Raw genomic sequence first — 18,806 nt, 5'->3', positions numbered from 1 at the left:
GCCCTGGTGGTAAAGAACCTGCCTGCCAACGCAGAAGACGTAAGAGACAAGGGTTCAATCCCCGGGTCGGGAAGATCCCCCGGAGGAGGAGATGGCCACCCACTCCAGTATTCTTGCCTGGAGGGGCCTATGGACAGAGGAACCTGGCAGGTATGGTCCGGGGGGTCGCAAAGAGTCTGACATGACTTAAGCAACTGAGCACACACCCCAAGAAGGGGGGCGCCCGGGCTCGTCTTGATTCCCGCTCTGGGCAGCCTTGCCGCCCTCTCTGCCCCCAGCCCCCAGCAAGCGGAAGGACCGTCTCTCCCAGCCCCCACAGCTCGCCTCCTTCCTTCTTTGTTTCTGCGGGCGCTGCCCTCCCGAGGGCTGACCCAGAATGAGCTGGGCCTTCTATTTCCCCAGAAGCAGGTGCCTTTGGAAACCAGGTGCCAGTGTGAGCCTGGGGGCCGGGAGACCCCTCCCGAGCCAACCCTGTGTGCCTGAGACTGGGCAGGGGAGGCCAGGCGGGTCACACAGCTGTGAGATAGAAGCAGGCCCCCCACGGTGGGTGCTGACCCCACCTCAGGGCCCTCTGCTCCGTGCCACCTCCCCTCGGCAGCTCCCCAGCTTCCAGGGCCCCAGTTGTCCCCCTCATCTGTGTGGCTCCCTCCGACCGCTGCCTGTGGGACACATGGCCCGGAGAGGCCGGTCCTCAGACAGATCATGAGTTCTCACGGTGCTACCCGGGGCCCGGCTCCCTGCTCTGAGGTCTCAGATGCCCCACGGCAGGAGCACAGCTTCTCCCCATCCTTCCAGTCGTGCAGAGGCCCAGTCCTTGCCACTCGTCAGCTCTGAGTTTGGAGTGGTGGCCGAGGAGACGAAGACTCTGTCCCCTGTTGTCCCCAGTGGCCCCAGCCCAGCCTGGACCCAGAGGGGCCGGTGACGCTGAGCCGTCAGACAAACCAGACTGAGAGGGGGCCGTGCCCCTGGGGTGGGGGCGCCGCCGGCCTGCTCCAGGGGCGCCGCGGGGCGGCTCAGGGCTCCGGGTCCGGCCCAAAGGGCTGGGTCCACTTGGAGACGTCCAGGAAGACGGCGGACGCGCCGTGGTAGAGCCAGAGGCGGGGCATGGCGCCGAGGCGGACCCAGGCATCCCGGCCGCGGTCGTAGGCCTCCATCTCCACGCGGTAGTCCCCGGCCATGCCCTGCCAGCGGCCACCCGTGGCGTAGAGTGCGTCCCCCAGCGGCACCAGCGCTCCGTTCTCATGCAGGCTGTGCAGGGGCTGCACCTGCAGACGGTCTGCCCTCAGCGCCCCGGGCCTCAGGGTGGGGGCACCTCGCCCCACCCCCCCGATCCAGGGTGCCCCACCTGCCTCCTGGGGCCTCAGCTCTGCCCCCGGCTGCCCCCAGGGGACCCCTGAGACTCTCCCTTTGTGGGCAGACCCCGCTGCTCCAGGGATAACGTTCCCAGCCGCCCCTTGCTCTCCGGGTTTGCCCATATCTGAGCCTGGGGCGTTGAAGGCGGCCCGGACCTCGCTCCCAGGGTGCTGGCTGGGCTTCTGACTCTCTGTCAGTCTTGAGGACACGGTGTGGCCTCCACCTGATGGACTCCCCGGGGGACTCATCGCTCTGCCCTCGACTCAGCCCGGGGCCTCGGGGGTGCCCTGGCCGGGGGCTGCGGGCTGAGGGCTCATAGCTTTCCCCAGGCCAGGGGAAGAGAGGTGTGTGCCCTTCCGTAAGAGCCCGCGAGGGCAGGAAGGGGGAGGCCCCACCAGGTGGAGACAGGAACAGGCGGCAGACCTCCAGGTCTTCAGAGGGCAACATCCAGCCCTGAGGCCGGGGCCCAGGGATGGAGCCGGGCGGGGCGGGGCCCCGGGGACGGAGCCAGGCGGGCCGGCCCTACACCTGCTGCGCTGCTGTCACGGGGGCCTCCGGTCAGCTGAGCACTGACGCCAGGGGACAGCTGCGGTCAGTGGATCACAGAGAACCCGCTGTGGCCCGGCTGGCCCGGCTAGCAGAGGCCGCCGCGGGCTCTGGGCACTGTCCCTCCTCCTTCTCGGGAAGAAACAGGAGAGAGGCCGGGGCTCTGGTGCCCCCGTGAGTCCCCGTCCCCTGCCCTGGGGTGATGCAGGAGTGGGGGCGCGGAGTCGGGGCGCGGCTGGGGGGCCAAGGGCTGGCTCCTTGCCCCTGAAACAGCTCAAGAACCCCCCTCCCTGGCTTGATCACCCCCAGGAGCAGGGGACTCACTCCCTCCTGGGTCTGGCCGCATCAGGGAGGAGGCGCTGTCTCTGAGTCCAGCGGCCCTGGAGCGCCCCTGGCTGAGCCTGGTTTTGCCCCCTTGAGGAGGAGGACAGGTTTCTCCATGTGCTGGGACAGAGCATCCGCAGGACCAGCAGCCCCGGGTCCTCGGGAGGGGGGCGCTCTGGGCCCTTGTGTCTGCAGGTCCCATCCTCTCTCCCCTGCCCTAGCGGGGCCCACACCCCAGGCCTGCTCTCTCCAGGGGTAGGGGTGGCTCACCTTCTGCCACAGGTTGGCCGCCGGGTCGTACACATAGACCTTCTTGGTGTTGTCCCCCACCAGGTAGAGCGCCCCGTGCAGGGCAGCGCAGCGTGGAGAGGACAGGTACTTGGGGAGGAAGGGCGAGGCGATCACGCTCCAGGCGTCTGCGGACACACGCCCACCCGCATCACTGAAGAGGCCCTCTCTGAGCCTCCCTGCTCTGCCGTGCGGGTGGGGGCGCCCCGCTGAGCCCCACTCCTGCTCAGGGGGAAGGGTAGTGTCCCCAAGAGCCTCATCCTCGGGTCCTCAGGAGGGGCTACGAGGCATCCGGAGGCCTTGGCCTGAGTGGGCGCCCGGGGCCTCTGTTTCCATCCTGCTGGCCCCTCGACCTGGGCCTGGTCTGTCTTGTGGGATCCTCAGCCCCACCGTCCAGATGATGGACCGGAAGGGCTGCCCCGAGGGAGAGAGAGAGAGCTGGCTCCTTACCCCTGAAACAGCTCAAGAACCCCCCTCCCTGGCTTGATCACCCCCAGAGGCAGGGAACTCACTCCCTCTCGACTCGCACCCTCTTGGGCCTGGCCCACGCCAGGAAGGAGGTGCCTTGTGCGAGCCCTGTATCCTCAGATCGGGGCCCAAACGCCGACCCCAATCCTAGAGCCTGAGCTGGTGCCCACCAGGCCTCAGGGGTCCAGGCCCACTGCTCCTTCCCACAAGGCCGGCTCCAGGCCGATCCAGCAGCCAGACAGGTTTAGGACCTGGGGCAGGGCTTCCTGGTCCCCCCCACCCTCCACCTGGCACTGTGCCTCCAGCCCCCACACCTCTAGACTGTGGGGGGCTGTAGCTCTGTGCTGGTGACCCCTGTGGGCCCCTGCCTTCCTCCACCACCCCATCCATCTCTGGGGGGGTGCCATGGCCCTTTGTAAGAGGCTGTGGCTGCCTGCCCCCTGACCATGTTGGCCACACCTATCCCCGGGGTCCCCCTACCCATCCAGCCGCTGAGACAGGGTCACGGCCTTGCAGAGGGGACCTGCGGCCACCTGTGCCCAACCCCTGGGCCCCGCAGGCCGCCCCCAGCCCCAGCCACGCCCCCTGTCCCCCTCCATACCTGTGACCGGGTTGTAGCACTGCAGAGCCAGGGCGTTGTACTTGCAGGCACTGGAGCCCACCAGGTAGAGCCGGCCCCCGCAGCCGGCCACGGAGAAGTTGCTGACATACTTGAGGGCTGGGCGGATAGGCGTCCAGGTGTCCGTGAAGGGGTCATAGCTCTCCACCTCCACTACATCCAGAGTGGTGCCTGCTGGGCCAAGGGGTGGGGTTAGGGCTGCGGGGGGCTAGGACAAGGGAAGGTTCCTGAAAACACAGCATCTGAGGCTCTGTGGAGGCTGCAGGGGCTGCCCTGGGTGCCCAGGGGGACAAGGGCAGGGGGAGGTGGGCACAGCCTGGAGAGGCAGGTGCATGCATGCATGGTCTGTGGCTTCAGTCGTGCCGGACTCTGATACTCCACGGACTGCAGTATGCCAGGCTCCCCTGTTCATGGGGTTTTCCAGGCAAGAATACTCAAGTGAGTTGTCATGCTGCCCTCTTCCAGGGGATCTTTCCAACCCAGGGATCAAACCTGCATCTCCTGCCTTGCAGGCAGATGCTTTGCCCACCGAGCCACCTGGGAAGCCCCGAGAGGCAGGTGACGTGCCCCGTTTTACAGAGAAGGGAGCAGAGCTCAGAGTAAGGAGGGTGTCTGTCCAAGGCCACTCGCCAAGAAGTGGCATGGGAGTGGGCTCCGGGACCAGGGATGCCCCACTTCGGAGCGGGTAATGGGGCCTCCTGGTGAGGCCCAGCTGCTCTGAGCCCTTCAGAGCCTGGGGTGACTGGAGAGGTGCCTGTGGGGGTCCCGGGAGGCCGCCATCTCCAGGCCCTTCACATGGCGGAGGCCCTTCCTGGGATGGAGAAAGTTATTCTTGTGGGGACTTTTAGGCAGCCCCTCACCCATCCCCTCTCATATGGTGCTAGTGGAAAAGAACCCGCCTGCCAATGCAAGACGTGGGCTTGATCCCTGGGTCGGGAAGATCCCCTGGAGGAGGGCATGGCAGCCCACTCCAGCGTTCTTGCTTGGAGAGTTCCATGGACAGAGGAGCCTGGTGGCCTGCAGTCCATGGGGTCGCAGAGTCGGACACGACCAAGTGACTTAGCACACACACAGTTTCCCTGTCCTGGACCGCCTGGGTGTGATGGTGACGCAGACCAGCCGTGGATGGGCGCCCACCTCGGGCTCTGAGAGCCTGGGCCCCAAGCTGCCTTGTACCCCTGTGTGAGCCCTCTGTCCTCGGGTGGGGAACATGGAAGCCACTGAGGGAAAGGGGGTCCCCGGGACAGGTGGGGCTCCGGGGATGGCCCTAGGGTCAGCTGTCACCTCCGGAGGCCGTGGGACACTCTTGCTCAGCCTCCTGCTGGGTCTCTCACTATCCATCTGTCAGCGTCCCCGGGGCGACTCCTCGCCGCACTTCTGGGGTACAGGGGGGATACGGCAGGCCCTGAGATCAGGCTGGGGGTGTCTGGAGGCCAGGTGACAGTGAAAGGATGCCCCGTGGGTCCCCTCGCCCCAGGAACGTCACCAAGGAGGTGACTCCGAGCTGAGGGCCGAGCCCTGGGTCCTGGGATGAGCGTGGCCATTCCCACGGGCAGCTGAGGCCCCGGCTCCTCACGGGGTCGGGGAACTGACTCCTTGTCCTGCTCTCTGCGTCCCCGAAAACATGGAAGCTGCCTGGAGCTGGGCTCCGAGACTCCTGCCCGAGCTGCACCCCAGGATGCCCGGGCGGGGGTTGGGGCGGGGGCGGGGGCGGAGAGCGGAGGCCCAGGTGTGGGCGGCAGGGGGCGGGGCGCGGGAGGGGCGGGGCCCAGGTGTGGGGTGTGGGGTGTGGGGGGTGGGGGGCTGTGTGGGGTGGGGGGATGGGGGTGGGGGTGGGGGCGGGGCGCGGGAGGGGCGGGGCCCAGGTGTGGGGTGGGGTGGGGGCGTGGGGGCGGGGGCGGGGCCCGGGTGGGGGGGTGGGGGCGGGGGCCCGGGTGGGGGGGTGGGGGCGGGGGCCCGGGTGGGGGGGTGGGGGCGGGGGCCCGGGTGGGGGGGTGGGGGCGGGGGCCCGGGTGGGGGGGTGGGGGCGGGGGCCCGGGTGGGGGGGGCGGGGGCCCGGGTGGGGGGGGCGGGGCGCGGGGAGGGGTCTTACCGCCGACCACGTAGATCTCCCCGTTGAGCGCGGCGCTGGCGTGGTTGGTGCGGGCCTTCAGCATGGGCGCCACGGGCCTCCAGGCGGCCTCCTTCAGGGGGAAGCACCAGGCCTGCGTGGTGGACCACCCGTCCGTCCTGGAACCCCGAGAGCCCCCTGCGAGAGAGGCTCTGTCCACGCGGGCGCCCCCTGGGCTGGGGCCTCCGGGCGGGTGGGGGCTGAGCACCACGGCTCCTGCCCCTCCTTGGTGCCAGGCCTCCGTCCTGCGGGACCCTGGGCAGGGGGCACAGTCTAGCCCTGTGACTTGTAGGGACCCCTCCACACCGCATAAACAAGCGGGACAGCCTCTCAGACCTCCATCAGCGGAAGTTTTCTCAACCAAACCTCTCGAGGACCGCCCCTCCAACTTCCAAGATACAAGAGCAGAGGGACACCCCCTCCTTCACACGCTTCCTCCTGGGTAGACCCTAGCTGCAGGACAGAGCCCGTGCCGCTCCCCTGTGCCCGCGTGTGGACCCGTGGACTTGACATTTCCTTGCTTCTGTAGGATGGAAAGGTCTGGAAGAGCCTTGACCAAACGGCCAGCGACCCAGGCATGGCATTCCGGGCTCAGCCGCGGGCTCAGGACACGGCCTCGCCCACCCACCTGTCACGTAGACATCGTTGTTGAGCGCCGCCAGCGAGAAGCCCCACTTGTGGTGGTCGGGGAAGTCCGGGAGGGCCATCCACCTCTCTGGCAGAAGACACGGGGAGTGTCAGGGTGGCGGGGCTTACTGTGGGGGCCCCCCTTCCTGCTCTGCGCCTTTCCGCTTGAGGGGGGCAGAGGCTGGACTCAGCTGGGTGCAGAGGTGGGGAAGGACACCCAATGGCGTGGGTTCAAAGTGGCCCCGGCTGCCCCAGGCTTGGCTCCAGGGGGTCCCTGGCTCCCCATGCCACCCTCGGGGCCTGGCACCCTGGGTGTGCCGAGAAGGGATCCAGGCTCCAGGGGCCGGCTCTCACCCTGACCCTGCAGCCGATCCCACTGACCCCGATGGACTTTTTGGCCCTGAGTCAGCTCCCACCCCAATCAGGGGGAGGAGGGGTTAAGGGGCCTGATCGCCAGCCACAGGTGGGTCATAACACAAGCATCTTTCACTCACTCGCTTCTCGTCTTTTCGCTCACCCCGAGCACCTTCTGGGCCCACGGGCAGCGGGGAGGGGACCAGACGTGTGCAGCTGTGCAGCTGGCAGAGTGGGTTCCAATCCCCGCTCCCCTGCTCCAGTGCCGTGGCCTCAGACAAGCCCCAGCCTCAGTGTCCTCATCTGTAGAATGGGGCTAAACTCTCTCCTGGTGGGGGGAGGGTGACTGTGGGAGATGCGGCTGCCACCCAGCAGCCGCCCAGCAGACAGTGGCTGTAAGAATTGTTGTCCCTGAGGTGAGACACAGAGTAACGTGCCCACATTACTGCATGAAGCTACAAAAGCAAGAGATTGCCTTTGAAAAAAAACAAAATGAGCAATCAAAATGGGAGTGTTTAGTCCTCTCTATGGACACATTTTGGGTGTTTGTGGAAGGCTGTGGGAGAGACCGGCCTCTGGGATGTCCCCAGGAGGATTCCTATTTACTGTTTACAACGGTACGGTGGTTTTCAGGACAGGCGGAACCCCCGCTAGGCAGGGACTGCGTGTCCCCTTGACTCACGTCTGTGTCACCCCAGGGGGGGACTGCCCAGCAGTCACCAGGCCTTTGCCTGCCAGCGGCCCTGCCGCCCCCCCTCGGGGTCTCAGGGACAGCTGCTCCCAGCTAATCTGCTGACGTCAGCCCCCAAATCGCCCCTGTCAGCCCCTGACCTGGGACAGCCGGCCCGGGCTTCCTGGAGCCCGCCAGCCACTGACGCCATGGGGTGGTGGCCCCCTGCCCAGCAGCCCCAGGACGGCAGCCAGCAAAGCGGTGCTTTCCGAAGAACTTCCCAGGGCTGGCGTGGCGCCCCCCCAGAGCCCTGCTGCCCTCTCACCCCTCCTTTCTGGTGGGGGAGACCTGTGAAGGGGCTCCTGGGCAGGAGAGGCAGGCCTGGCCCCCTTTCTTCCCACTGACTCCTCATTACAAAAGACATTTCACAGGTGAAGAAACTGAGGCTCAAGGAGGCGAAGTGACCTGCTCAAAGGCGGGAATCAGGACCCCACTGGGCGCACCCTGACCCTGAGCTGTCGCGCCCCAGGCTGTCTGCACCTCAGCTCCCCGTGCTCCTCAGGACTGAGGCCCCGTTAGGCGCACAGAGCACGAGTGTCAAGGGGAAGCAGCTGCCAACTGGCCCTCCCACCTGGGCCAGGGGCCACTTTGCCACAGCGGGCAGTCTGGGCGGGGGCCGCTTTTCCCAGGCCCCAGTGCGTGGAACGCCAGAGTTAGGGCTGTGGCTGGAAGCAGAGGGGTCTGCCGGGCCCCCCACAGTCCACCTCTCTGCCCTGCTGGGGCCCGGGCTCTTCTGCAACCCCCCCCACCTCAAGGACGGAGGGCACGCTGTGTCAGGGCTGTGGGGCCCGCGGGGTACTCACTGGCCTTGGTGTGGTAGAAGGCGAAGTTCCCGGCCTGGGGGGCGAGCTCCTCAGCTCCCTCCTCCTCCTCCTCCAGCGCCCGCCCGCCCACCACCACCAGGACCTCCTCCAGCTTCTGCGGGAGGGCCAGCAGCGCCTGCAAGGCCAGGGGGGCTGGAGTCAGGGGCAGGCCCTGTCCCTGGGCAGAGGGACCCGGGTGCGGAGGCTGGCCGTGGCCTGGGCATTGGGAGCCGCTGTGGGTCCATAGTGTGGCCCTGAGTCAGTGCACACGCGTGTGGTGGGGCGAGCTGCAGCGTGTGCGTGCCTGCGTGGGCTTGTGCGTGAGTGTGTGTGCACATACGTCCACATGCCACGGCCGCCGTGGGCTGGCGATGGCAAGCGCTCAGAACCTGGACAGGTGGGAGCCAGGTCCTCATGGGCCTGAGCACGAGGCCTGCTCCCTCCCAGCCGCTCTCCAGCCCCTGCCCCGCTGAGCAGAGGTGTTTCTGCACCACCTTTGGAACCAACCCCCAGACCCTGTCCCCAGTCCCTCAGGTAGGCTCCCCTCCCCCCGGGAGCCCAGCTCCCCTGTGCCAGCTGGGGTGGCCACCTGGAATGGCCCTGGGTGGCAGGAAATGCTGGAATGTTTCTTGCTGGGTGAGAGCTCCCTGGGTCCCAGAGTCTCACTGCCTCTCTGACCCGCCCTCAAATGTCCAGACATCCCACCTCCAGCACCTACAGGGTGACCACCTCGTGGGCGGGTGGCTGCTGGTGCGGCTGCAGAGTGGCCAGTATTTGCCACCACACACCCCACCGCTGGCCTGAGCCACCGTCTTTGTCCCCAGAGTTGGCTCCTAACAGGTCCTTCTGAGCAAAGCCCTGAGCCAGCTGCCTGGGAGCAGACAGACTTCAGCTCCTTGCCTCAGTCACACCCTGGCCTTTCGCTTCATTAAGGACCTGCCCTCTCACCAGGCCCACTGCCAGCCCAGATGGGAAATTGCACCCCACAAACGCCTGAGCAGCTTCCGAAGGACAGGTGGTGGCCGGCTGCCACGCCTGTCTGCGCTCCTCGCCTCTGTACAGGCTGTGCACTCTTCCTGGCTTACTTACCCCTGCTAGGCTCCTGTCTTTCCTCTAAAGCCCCTTTCCTCTAATGCTCCTCCAGGCAGCTCTCCCTGACTGCCTGCCCCTCTGAGGACACCCAACGTCCAGCATGGCCTTTCTCGTGCTACCTTGGGTGTGTTTCCAGGGGGTTTCCCCGCCAAGCTGTGGGCTGGGGATGACCACTTCTGGGTCCCCTGTCCTCACGGGCAGGAAGTGGCACACACAGGTTGCGCAGTACATACTTGGGAGGTGAACGGACCCCAGGGAGGCAGAGTTGCGGGCTGGGGACACCTCGGGGATGCCCACTTCATCCTGTCTGTCCCTGTGCGGGTTGGGTCTCGGGGCTCCTCTCCCTGCTCCCCGCCTGTCACTCACCCCCTCGTGGCCCTGGGCCAGGGCCTCCCGGCAGGCCTCCGACTCCCGGATCAGCGGCTCCGAGGCCAGCAGCTGCTGCACGTGGGGCCGGGGCACGGCGTCCAGGTGCACCAGGCCGAGCAGCTCGGGCAGGTAGGCAGCCCTGACCTGGGGGTCGTGGCGCACCCAGCGCAGCAGCGCCTCCAGCCGGCTCTGCTCTGGCTGCACCTGCAGCACGTCGCCGGCCAGGCAGGCGGCCAGCCGCTCCTGGGACAGCTGCAGGAACTCGTCCTCCTGGGCCACGGCCTCGAAGTTCTCTCGCAGGAAGGCCCAGGCCTTGGCAGCCACGCCCAGCAGCCCCTGCTGTTCCCCAAACTCACAGATGCCCAGGCAGTTGGAGGCGTCGAGCTGCTGCTGCAGGTAGCGGCCACAGACCTTCTGCACGGCGGGGAAGTGCAGGCGCGCGGCCGTGCGGGTCAGTGCCTCCACGTTGCCCTGGGTGACAGTCAGCCGGCCTGTGTACACGAAGTCCACCAGCTGAGCCACCACAGCGGGCTCCACGTCCCGCAGCTCCACACGCGCTGAGAAGCTCTCCGCGAAGTCGCCCGCGAACATGGCGTGGAAGTAGGGGCTGCTCAGCGCCAGGAGCCCGCGGTGGCAGGGCAGCTCCCGGCCACCCACCAGCAGGGTGACGTCCACCAGCTTGGGCTGGGAGCGCAGCCTCTGCAGGCCGTCCAGTACGTCCTGGGCATGCGAGGGCAGGTGGAAGTCCAGGTCGTCCATGTTCCGCACCATGACAATGAGGTTCACCTACTCACGGGTGTCCGCGCGGGCTCCTGGGGAGAGGAGCCAGCAAGGTCAGCCAGGGGGACTGTCTCACCCGAGTCACCCGTCAGGCTGACCGCTGGTCTGAGCATCAACCACGTGTGAAGTGCTTCGCCCAGCCTCTCACCTAAACCAGCCCCGAGGACCTGAGAGGCAGAGGCGTTGTCTTTCCCAGGTGAGGCGGTTGAGGCTCAGAGAGGCTAGGCAATCAGCACAGGGTGGGCCAGCAAGAGAACCAAGCCTCAGCCCCTCTCTGCACCTCTGGACTGTGCGGAACAGACCCCCTGGGGCACGGGGGTCCCTGCCGCCCCCAACACTCCTAGTGGCCTCTTCTACTCCCAGATCCCCCTTGCTGGAAAGGGCATCCGCAACTGAGTAGTTTCAGCCCCGTGGGTCCTTACTGGCTTGTGGTTACAGGGAACCTCGCCTGCCATGACCTTGCTGGGTGACCTTGAGTGAGCCACGCCCCTCTCTGGTCCCAGCCTCATCATCTGCAGACTGAGAGGCTGGAGGTGAAAGGGCTGGGGGATCAGCCGTGCCCTCTCGGTGCCCCCCATGGACCAGGCCATCCTGGATTTTGCACAAACACTCGTCATTCAGCCCTCATGGGAACTCCGCCAGCCGTCGGCTGCTGTTCCCGTCCCTTTAAAGCTGGGGAAACAGAGGCAAAAAGAGGCTCAAGTCCCTTGTCCAAGACTACACATCTCGGGGGTCCCGGGCCCCCGGACCCCCCAGGTAACATGTCACTGGATGTAGTTTGGTAAAGACAAACAACCAAAAGAGAGCAATCTCAGCTCGAATCGCCTGATCCAGCAAATGCACTTCTGGGCTAATTTAATTATGCACATATTTCCTTACGATCTTCTGAAATTTTTGCCCTAAGAAAACCGCCCTGGAGAAAAGAAAGTTCTGTGCAGCTTGCCTTCCCCCGAGTGACCACACAGCAAGAAGCTGCACCCTGAGATGCCGTGAGTCCACCAGGGGGCGCCTTAGCAGCCAACAAAGCGAAGGCCAGTGCAAAATGCCGGGTCCACCCAGTGCCATCGAAATGACAAAGCCCAAAGCTCCCGTATGGAGACCTTGCACTGTGGACTCCCGGGTCCCATGCCGGCGGCAGGAACGTGAGCAGGGAGGCACACAGAGAACCCACCCAGAGGCCCAAGAACCTGCCTGAGCTCTGCTGGGTCAGGAGGGGTCCCGGGCCCTGGTGGGCGTCCAGCCTGCCTCACCCCTCCCCGCAAGGCCCTCTGGCTGGGGGGAAGGCAGCGCGTCCCTCCCAGGGGAGCACAGGAGATTAGCCAGGCGGCCCCCGCCCCAGGCAGCCGGGGGCCAGCGGGCGGGAGCACCTGGCATCTTCCCGGGGAGCCTCAGGTCATCTGCTGACACCTGCTGCCCTGCAGTCCTCGCTGGGGGCTGAGGCTTCCGGGGGGCTCAGAGCCCCTGCCCAGTGCCTGCCAGGCCGGGAGTGAGGAGGGCAGAGTGGGCAGGACAGCAAAGGGCCTCAGTCCAGCCCTGGCTGGGGCTGGACGTCACGGCCCTGGCTGCAGGCGGAGGTGTGGTCCAGCATGCCCCTCACTTCTCCAGAAGGACCTGGAGGGAAGCAGGCCCGCTGAGCCCCCACCCCTGCCCCCGAGGGCTGGGTCTAGGCTGTGTGCAGGTCTCTCCCCAAGGCGCCCAGGCTGGGATCTCCAGGCCCACTGGGCTGTCCACTAAAACTCCCCCTCCCCTGCTGGTCCCAGCCCCGGTCCTCACCTTCCCCTTCTGGCTGCCCCCCAATCCTACCTCTCAGTGGGTCTCTGAGACCTCGTCTCAGAACTCGGGCTGGAGAACACGACTGCCCAGCCGGCCAAGGGGCATGGAAGACCTGCTGGGATATGACGGGGCCGGGCTGGGCTGGGCTGGGCTGGGCTGGGCTGGCAGCCACGTGGGGACAGAAGGGTATTTTTAGTCTCTGTCAGCATGGGGGGTGGGCGGTGGCCAGTAGGGGGAGGAGAGAGGTGACAGCTCCTCTCTGCCTGTCCTCTCTGAATGGCCATGCTGGCCGGGAGCCTCCTGTGACCTCTGGGCCAGGACAGACGGCAGGAAGCACCGGGGGAGCGGCCCGTCTGGGCTTACCCCTTACTCCCAGTGAGGCGTGCTGGCTCTCTCCCTTCTGTTTTTTCATTGACAGGAGGGGCACAGTGAAGTCTGAGCTGGGGACTCAGCGGCCACACGGAGCCCCCAGTTCAAGGCCAGGGTGTCATGGGGGCCCGGCACGTACCAGCTTTCCTGTGGTTGTTGACAGGAGCTCACATGGCCTCTTATTTTCTACCACGTGGGGAAAAGTGCCCATGGTGAGGAAATGGGGGTTGCTCAGCAAAGACTTTCAAAACCTGGGGCCCCTGGTGCCGGGGAGTCTTGGTGGTAAAGGAGGGGCTCAGAGAGGCGCCTCCCAGGCTGGTGATGGGGTGTGCAGTCCCGAGGCTCTGTCCGCTTGTATCGCGGCCTTGGCCTTGGGCCTGCCCTGCTGTCTTCATTAGTAGTAATGCCCAGGAAGGCTAAGAAACGGGATGGCCTAAAAATACAGCCGCGGAGGCTCGTGGCCTCCTGGGAGGCCTGGGTTCACGGCAGTCTCAGGGGAACTCCTGATGCCTGAATCTCTGCAGGTTCAGGAGTCACAGGCCCTACTAAGTCTGGGGTGAGCTGGAGGGGCTGCAGGGCATCTCTCATGCCAGGGGACAGAGGGGGTATCTCTCATGCCAGGGGCAGAGGGACATCTCTCATGCCGGGGCAGAAGGGCATCTCTCATGCCAGGGGCATAGGGGGCATCTCTCATGCCAGGGGGATAGGAGGAATCTCTCATTCCAGGAGGCAGAGGGGGAGTCTCTAATGCCAGGGGGCAGAGGAGGTGTCTCTAATGCCAGGGGCAGAGGCGGCGTCTCTTATGCCAGGGGCAGAGGTGGCATCTCTCATGCCAGGGGGCAGAGGGGGCATCTCTCATGCCAGGGGCAGAGGGGGCATCTCTCATGCCAGGGGCAGAGGGGGCATCTCTCATGCCAGGGGCAGAGGGGGCATCTCTGATGCTAGGGGCAGAGGGGCATCTCTCTTGCCAGGGGGCAGAGGGGGGCATCTCTCATGCCAGGGAGCAGAGGACCATCTCTCATGCCAGGGGCAGAGGGGGCATCTCTCATGCCAGGGGCAGAAGGGGGCATCTCTCATGCCAGGGGGCAGAGGGGGCATCTCTCATGCCAGGGGACAGAGGGGGCGTCTCTCATGCCAGGGGCAGAGGGGGGGCATCTCTCATGCCAGGGGGCAGAGGGGACATCTCTCATGCCAGGAGGCAGAGGGACGTTTCCAGCTCCAGGCCTTCAGGCACCAGGGAGGCCAACTGGGGGGCTCTGCCTGTCAGCCACTCCATCTTGTACCCGCTCGGGCCTCACCAGTACAACCAGTTTCTAGGTGTGCTGGGACGTGGAGGAGTCAGGTGGCCAAGGCTGACCGGCCTCCCAAAGCCCACTGGGGACTCGTTGGTGCTCTTACAGGGCAGAGGGGCCTGGGGGCACCAGGGTGACGGGCCCCACTCCTGGCAAGGTAAGGGAATTTCCCCAGGGTGTCTGGGTGTCAGGACAGCGCGGGTTTGGGACAGCTGTCTCCTCCCGGGCATGCGGGAGCTGGCCCGGCTTCCTGCTGGGGTGCTTGTTGTGAGCCGGCCCGTCTCTGCTCTCATGTGGGAGTGTGTTCATCACACAGACACTGCAGGGATCGCCTGCCCGCCCACACATTCGTGGGGCCTCCCACACGCTGCTCACTCACAGCTGTCCTGAGTCCGTACTTCCCTCCCCAGCCCAGTCCAGCCAGGTCAGTCATATCCTAGCCCAGCTCAGCCCAGTCACAGCCCAGCTCAGCCCAATCCAGTCATATCCCTGTTTAGCCCAGCACAGGCCAGCCCAGTCATAGCCTAGTTCAGTCCAGCTCAGTCATACCCCAGCCCAGCCCAGGCCAACCCAGTCATATCCCAGTTCAGTCCAGCCCAGTTCAGCCTAGCTCAGCCCAGTTCAGCCCAGCTCAGCCCAGTCCAGCCCAGTCATATCCCAGTTCAGTCCAGCCACATCACAGTTCAGCCCAGCCCAGTCATATCCCAATTCAGTCCAGCCCAGTTCAGTCCAGCCCAGCCCAGGCCAGACCAGTCATATCCCAGTTCAGTCCAGCCTAGCTCAGCCCAGTCCAGTCATATCCCAGTTTAGCCCAGCCCAGTCCAGCCCAGTCATAGCCCAGCTCAGCCCAGTCATATCCCAGTTTAGCCCAGCTCAGCCCAGTCCAGCCCAGTCATATCCCAGCCCAGCCCAGCTCAGCCCAGCCCAGCCCAGTCATATCCCAGTTAAGCCCAGCTCAGCCCAGCTCAGCCCAGTCCAGCCCAGTCATATCCCAGTTCAGCCCAGCCCAGCCCAGCTCAGCCCAGCCCAGCCCATGGCCCTGCCCCTTCCCCAGAGCCCCAGGACTCGCCCAGGCTCCCTTAGCGTCAGCCTCACTCCCGGGGCTTCATGAAGCCTCCAGCTCTCGCTGTGTCCAGGGCCATCCCGGAGAAGGTGCTGCAGGGGCAGCAGAGGCATTGGTTTGCCTCCCGACCCCAGCCCCTACTCTGTTTGCGGGCAGAGCACGAAGGGTTAATGCACCCCTGACTTGGGCCGTAGGAGGCAGGACAGGCGATGCTGACGACAGGCCAGGGTCATGGGCAGCTCCCCGCCCCCTGCCTGTGTTCAGCACTGGGCGCCAAGAATGGACGCCCTACGGGGACCCAGCGCCTCGGATGACAGGTCAGTTTGGGAAACTCGAAACCAGGGGCTCAACAGATCCTCATCGTCGGATTGCTCCCCAGTGGGGCAATTTTTAAAAATACGCTGCCTGTTTCTTTTCATGATGATAAAAATAACACATGTTCATGGCGGGAGATTTGGAAAACACAGAAAGACATGAAGCAGACAACCAGCAGCAGACAATCCCCGTGAGCACATGGGGGTCAGGACTGCGGCGTGGCCCATGTTCTGTTTTATCGCGATACTCTGTGGTGAGCATTTCTGATGTGATGAGTCATTTCTGATGCGATGAGTCTTTGGACTGCGCGATTTTTAATTCCATAATAACGGGGACACATCACGCTTTAAGAAGGTGGAGGACGTGCAGGTTGGGAGCCATGCGGACTGTGATGACACAGGCGTCACCTCTGTGCCTTGCCCCGCAACAGATTGGGAGTGTGAGATGACCGCGGTAAAGCACACGATCATCTTTACAGCCTGATGCGTGGACAGAGGGTCGTCCAGCTCGGGTGATCGAGGCACTTACCAGCAGGAGGTAAGACCACCCCCTACGCTCAGCCTGGCCCCGTCTTGCTGTGAGGTCCTGCACAACCATACCCGCCCACCCCCTCAGAGGGTGTTTCACGGATTTACTTGCTCGCAGTATCTCTTATCCCATCTGGGATTTATCTGGGACATGAGGTGCTGTAAGGTCATACATTTTCTTCCCCAAATCATTCCTGACACTCTCAGCTCTGTTATTAACAATCCCTTCTTTCCCCCCTGGATTTGCTGCAGCATCTCTGTTGCAAAAGGGCAATGTTTTCTGTGTGAAGTGTCTCTTCTGCTGATTTGAATGACCATATTCTAGGGTCAGAACAACCCTAGTTCTATCAATGGACTCAGTTCAGTCATATCCGACTCTTTGCGACCCCATGAGCCACAGCACGCCAGGCCTCCTTGTCCATCACCAACTCCCAGGGTGTACCCAAACCCATGTCCATTGAGTCGGTGATGCCATCCAACCATCTCATCCTCTGTCGTCCCCTTCTCCTCCTGCCCTCAATCTTTCCCAGCATCAGGGTCTTTTCCAATGAGTCAGCTCTTTGCATGAGGTGGCCAAAGTATTGGAGTTTCAGCATCAACATCAGTTCTTCCAATGAACACCCAGGACTGATCTCCTTTAGGATGGACTGCTTGGATCTCCTTGCAGTCCAAGGGACTCTCCAGAGTCTTCTCCAACACCACAGTTCAAAAGCATCAATTCTTCAGTGCTCAGCTTTCTTTATAGTCTCACACCCATACATGACCACTGGAAAAATCATAACCTTGACTAGACAGACCTTTGTTGGCAAAGTAATGTCTCTGCTTTTTAATATGCTGTCTAGGTGGGTCATAACTTTCCTTCCAAGGAGTAAGCATCTTTTAATTTCATGGCTACAATCACCATCTGTGGTGATCTTAGAGCCCTGAAAAATAAAGTCAGCCACTGTTTCCCCATCTGTTTGCCATGAAGTGATGGGACCAGATGCCATGATCTTCGTTTTCTGAATGTTGACCTTAAGCCAACTTTTTCACTCTCCTCTTTCACTTTCATCACGAGGCTCTTTAGTTCTTCTTCACTTTCTGCCATAAGGGTGGTGTCATCTGCATATCTGTGGTTATTGATATTTCTCCCGGCAATCTTGGTTCCAGCTTGTGCTTCCTCCAACCCAGCGTTTCTCATGATGTACTCTGCGTATAAGTTAAATAAGCAGGGTGACAATATACAGCCTTGATGTACTCCTTTTCCTATTTGGAACCAGTCTGTTGTTCCATGTCCAGTTCTAACTGTTGCTTCCTGACCTGCATACAGATTTCTCAAGAGGCAGGTCAGGTGGTCTGGTATTCCCATCTCTTTCAGAATTTTCCATAGTTTATTGTGATCCACACAGTCAGAGGCTTTGGCCTAGTCAATAAAGCAGAAATAGATGTTTTTCTGGAACTCTCTTGCTTTTTCCATGATCCAGCGGATGTTGGCCATTTGATCTCCGGTTCCTCTGCCTTTTCTAAAACTAGCTTGAACATCTGGAAGTTCACAGTTCACGTATTGCTGAAGACTGGCTTGGGGAATTTTGAGCATTATTTTACTAGCGTGTGAGATGAGTGCAATTGTGTGGTAGTTTGAGCATTCTTCAGCATTGCCTTTCTTTGGGATTGGAATGAAAACTGACCTTTTCCAGTCCTGTGGCCACTGCTGAGTTTTCCAAATTTGCTATTTGAGTGTAGCATTTTCACAGCATCATCTTTCAGGATTTGAAACCACTCAACTGGAATTCCATCACCTCCACAAGCTTTGTTTGTGACGATGCTTCCCAAGGCCCACTTGACTTCACACTCCAGGATGTCTGGCTCTAGGTGAGTGATCATACTATTGTGATTATCTGGGTCATGAAGATCTTTTTTGTACAGTTCTTCTGTATATTCTTGCCACCTCTTCTTAATATCTTCTGCTTCTGTTAGGTCCCTACCATTTCTGTCCTTTATTGAGTCCATCTTTGCATGAAATGTTCCCTTGGTATCTCTAATGTTCTTGAAGAGATCTCTAATCCATCAATGGACTATTACTCTATAATTATGATCTCTTTGTACCTGAAATGTAAGCCTCTTCATCACTGTTCTATTTTAAATCTTCTCGTCTGTTGTATTAGCTAGCTATTGCTGCATAACAAATGACCCCAAAGTCTAGTGTTGTAAAACAATGAACATTTATTATCTCATACAGTTTCATGGCTCTGGAAATGCTTTAGTGGGTGGTTCTGCCTCAGGATTTGTCCATAGCTGGTGCCAAGTGGCCCACTGGACTGCAGTCATGGGACAGAGGCTGGCCTGGAACAGAGGTCCACACCAACCTCTCCGCAGCACCACTCCTAACACGGCGGCTGGCTCCCCCCAGAAATAAGACAGCAACAAAGATGGGAGTCTTTCATAGCCTACTTGGAGGTGCAGTCTGTGGCTTCTGCCATATTCCAAGGTACAATGAGGGAGGGACTTCACCAGACGTGGTACCAGGAGGCAGGCTCACTGGAGGCCTTCTTGCAGGCCGGCCTCCACAGCTGGCTTTGTTCCTGCAGGTTCTTTACCACTAGCGCTACCTGGGAAACCAGCTTTGTTCGTGGTTTCTTTCAAAAGAACTTTAGAGGCATTAAAAAAAAAAAGTTTGACACTTCTAAATCCAAGCATTGATATTCAAAGAGCTTACACTGTTCCAATATTTATTCTCCTCCTGAGAAGGTGACGTTCTCTCACCGCCTTGGGTACAGTGTCTTCTTCGTATCTGTCCTGCACACATTTACAATGGGCCAGGGAGGGAGACCGGGCTCCCCTTCTCCAGTATCTTCCCGACTCTTCTGGAAGCCCCTGGTTCTGCACCTTGTGTTTGGTCACCTCACTGAAGTCTGCACTCTCTGATCCCTAGGTAGGGGCTCTGGGATCCTCAGTGGGGTTTTGCCAACTGAATGCCAAGGTTAAAGGGCCCTACAGCTGAATGTGGCCTTGAGGGGCCAGCTCC

The 18,806-nt window shown here is 62.3% G+C and overlaps 1 protein-coding gene across 1 annotated transcript; it reads right to left on the bottom strand.

Moving 5' to 3' along the window:
• Positions 1-1,013: 1,013 nt before the first annotated feature.
• Positions 1,014-10,454, bottom strand: KLHL30 (kelch like family member 30). The gene is made up of 7 exons (XM_068961958.1): positions 9,681-10,454; positions 8,223-8,358; positions 6,337-6,423; positions 5,691-5,846; positions 3,581-3,769; positions 2,494-2,639; positions 1,014-1,265 (listed from the first exon to the last, which is right to left on the bottom strand). Exons 1-7 carry the CDS (start codon positions 10,452-10,454, stop codon positions 1,014-1,016), a joined length of 1,740 nt encoding a protein of 579 aa, XP_068818059.1.
• Positions 10,455-18,806: the final 8,352 nt, after the last annotated feature.

Source organism: Capricornis sumatraensis, chromosome 2 (assembly GCF_032405125.1).
Source record: "Capricornis sumatraensis isolate serow.1 chromosome 2, serow.2, whole genome shotgun sequence".
NCBI classification, from domain to species: domain Eukaryota; kingdom Metazoa; phylum Chordata; class Mammalia; order Artiodactyla; family Bovidae; genus Capricornis; species Capricornis sumatraensis.
The sequence above is the reverse complement of the archived record's forward strand: the minus strand, read 5'-3'. Positions and strand labels throughout refer to the sequence as shown.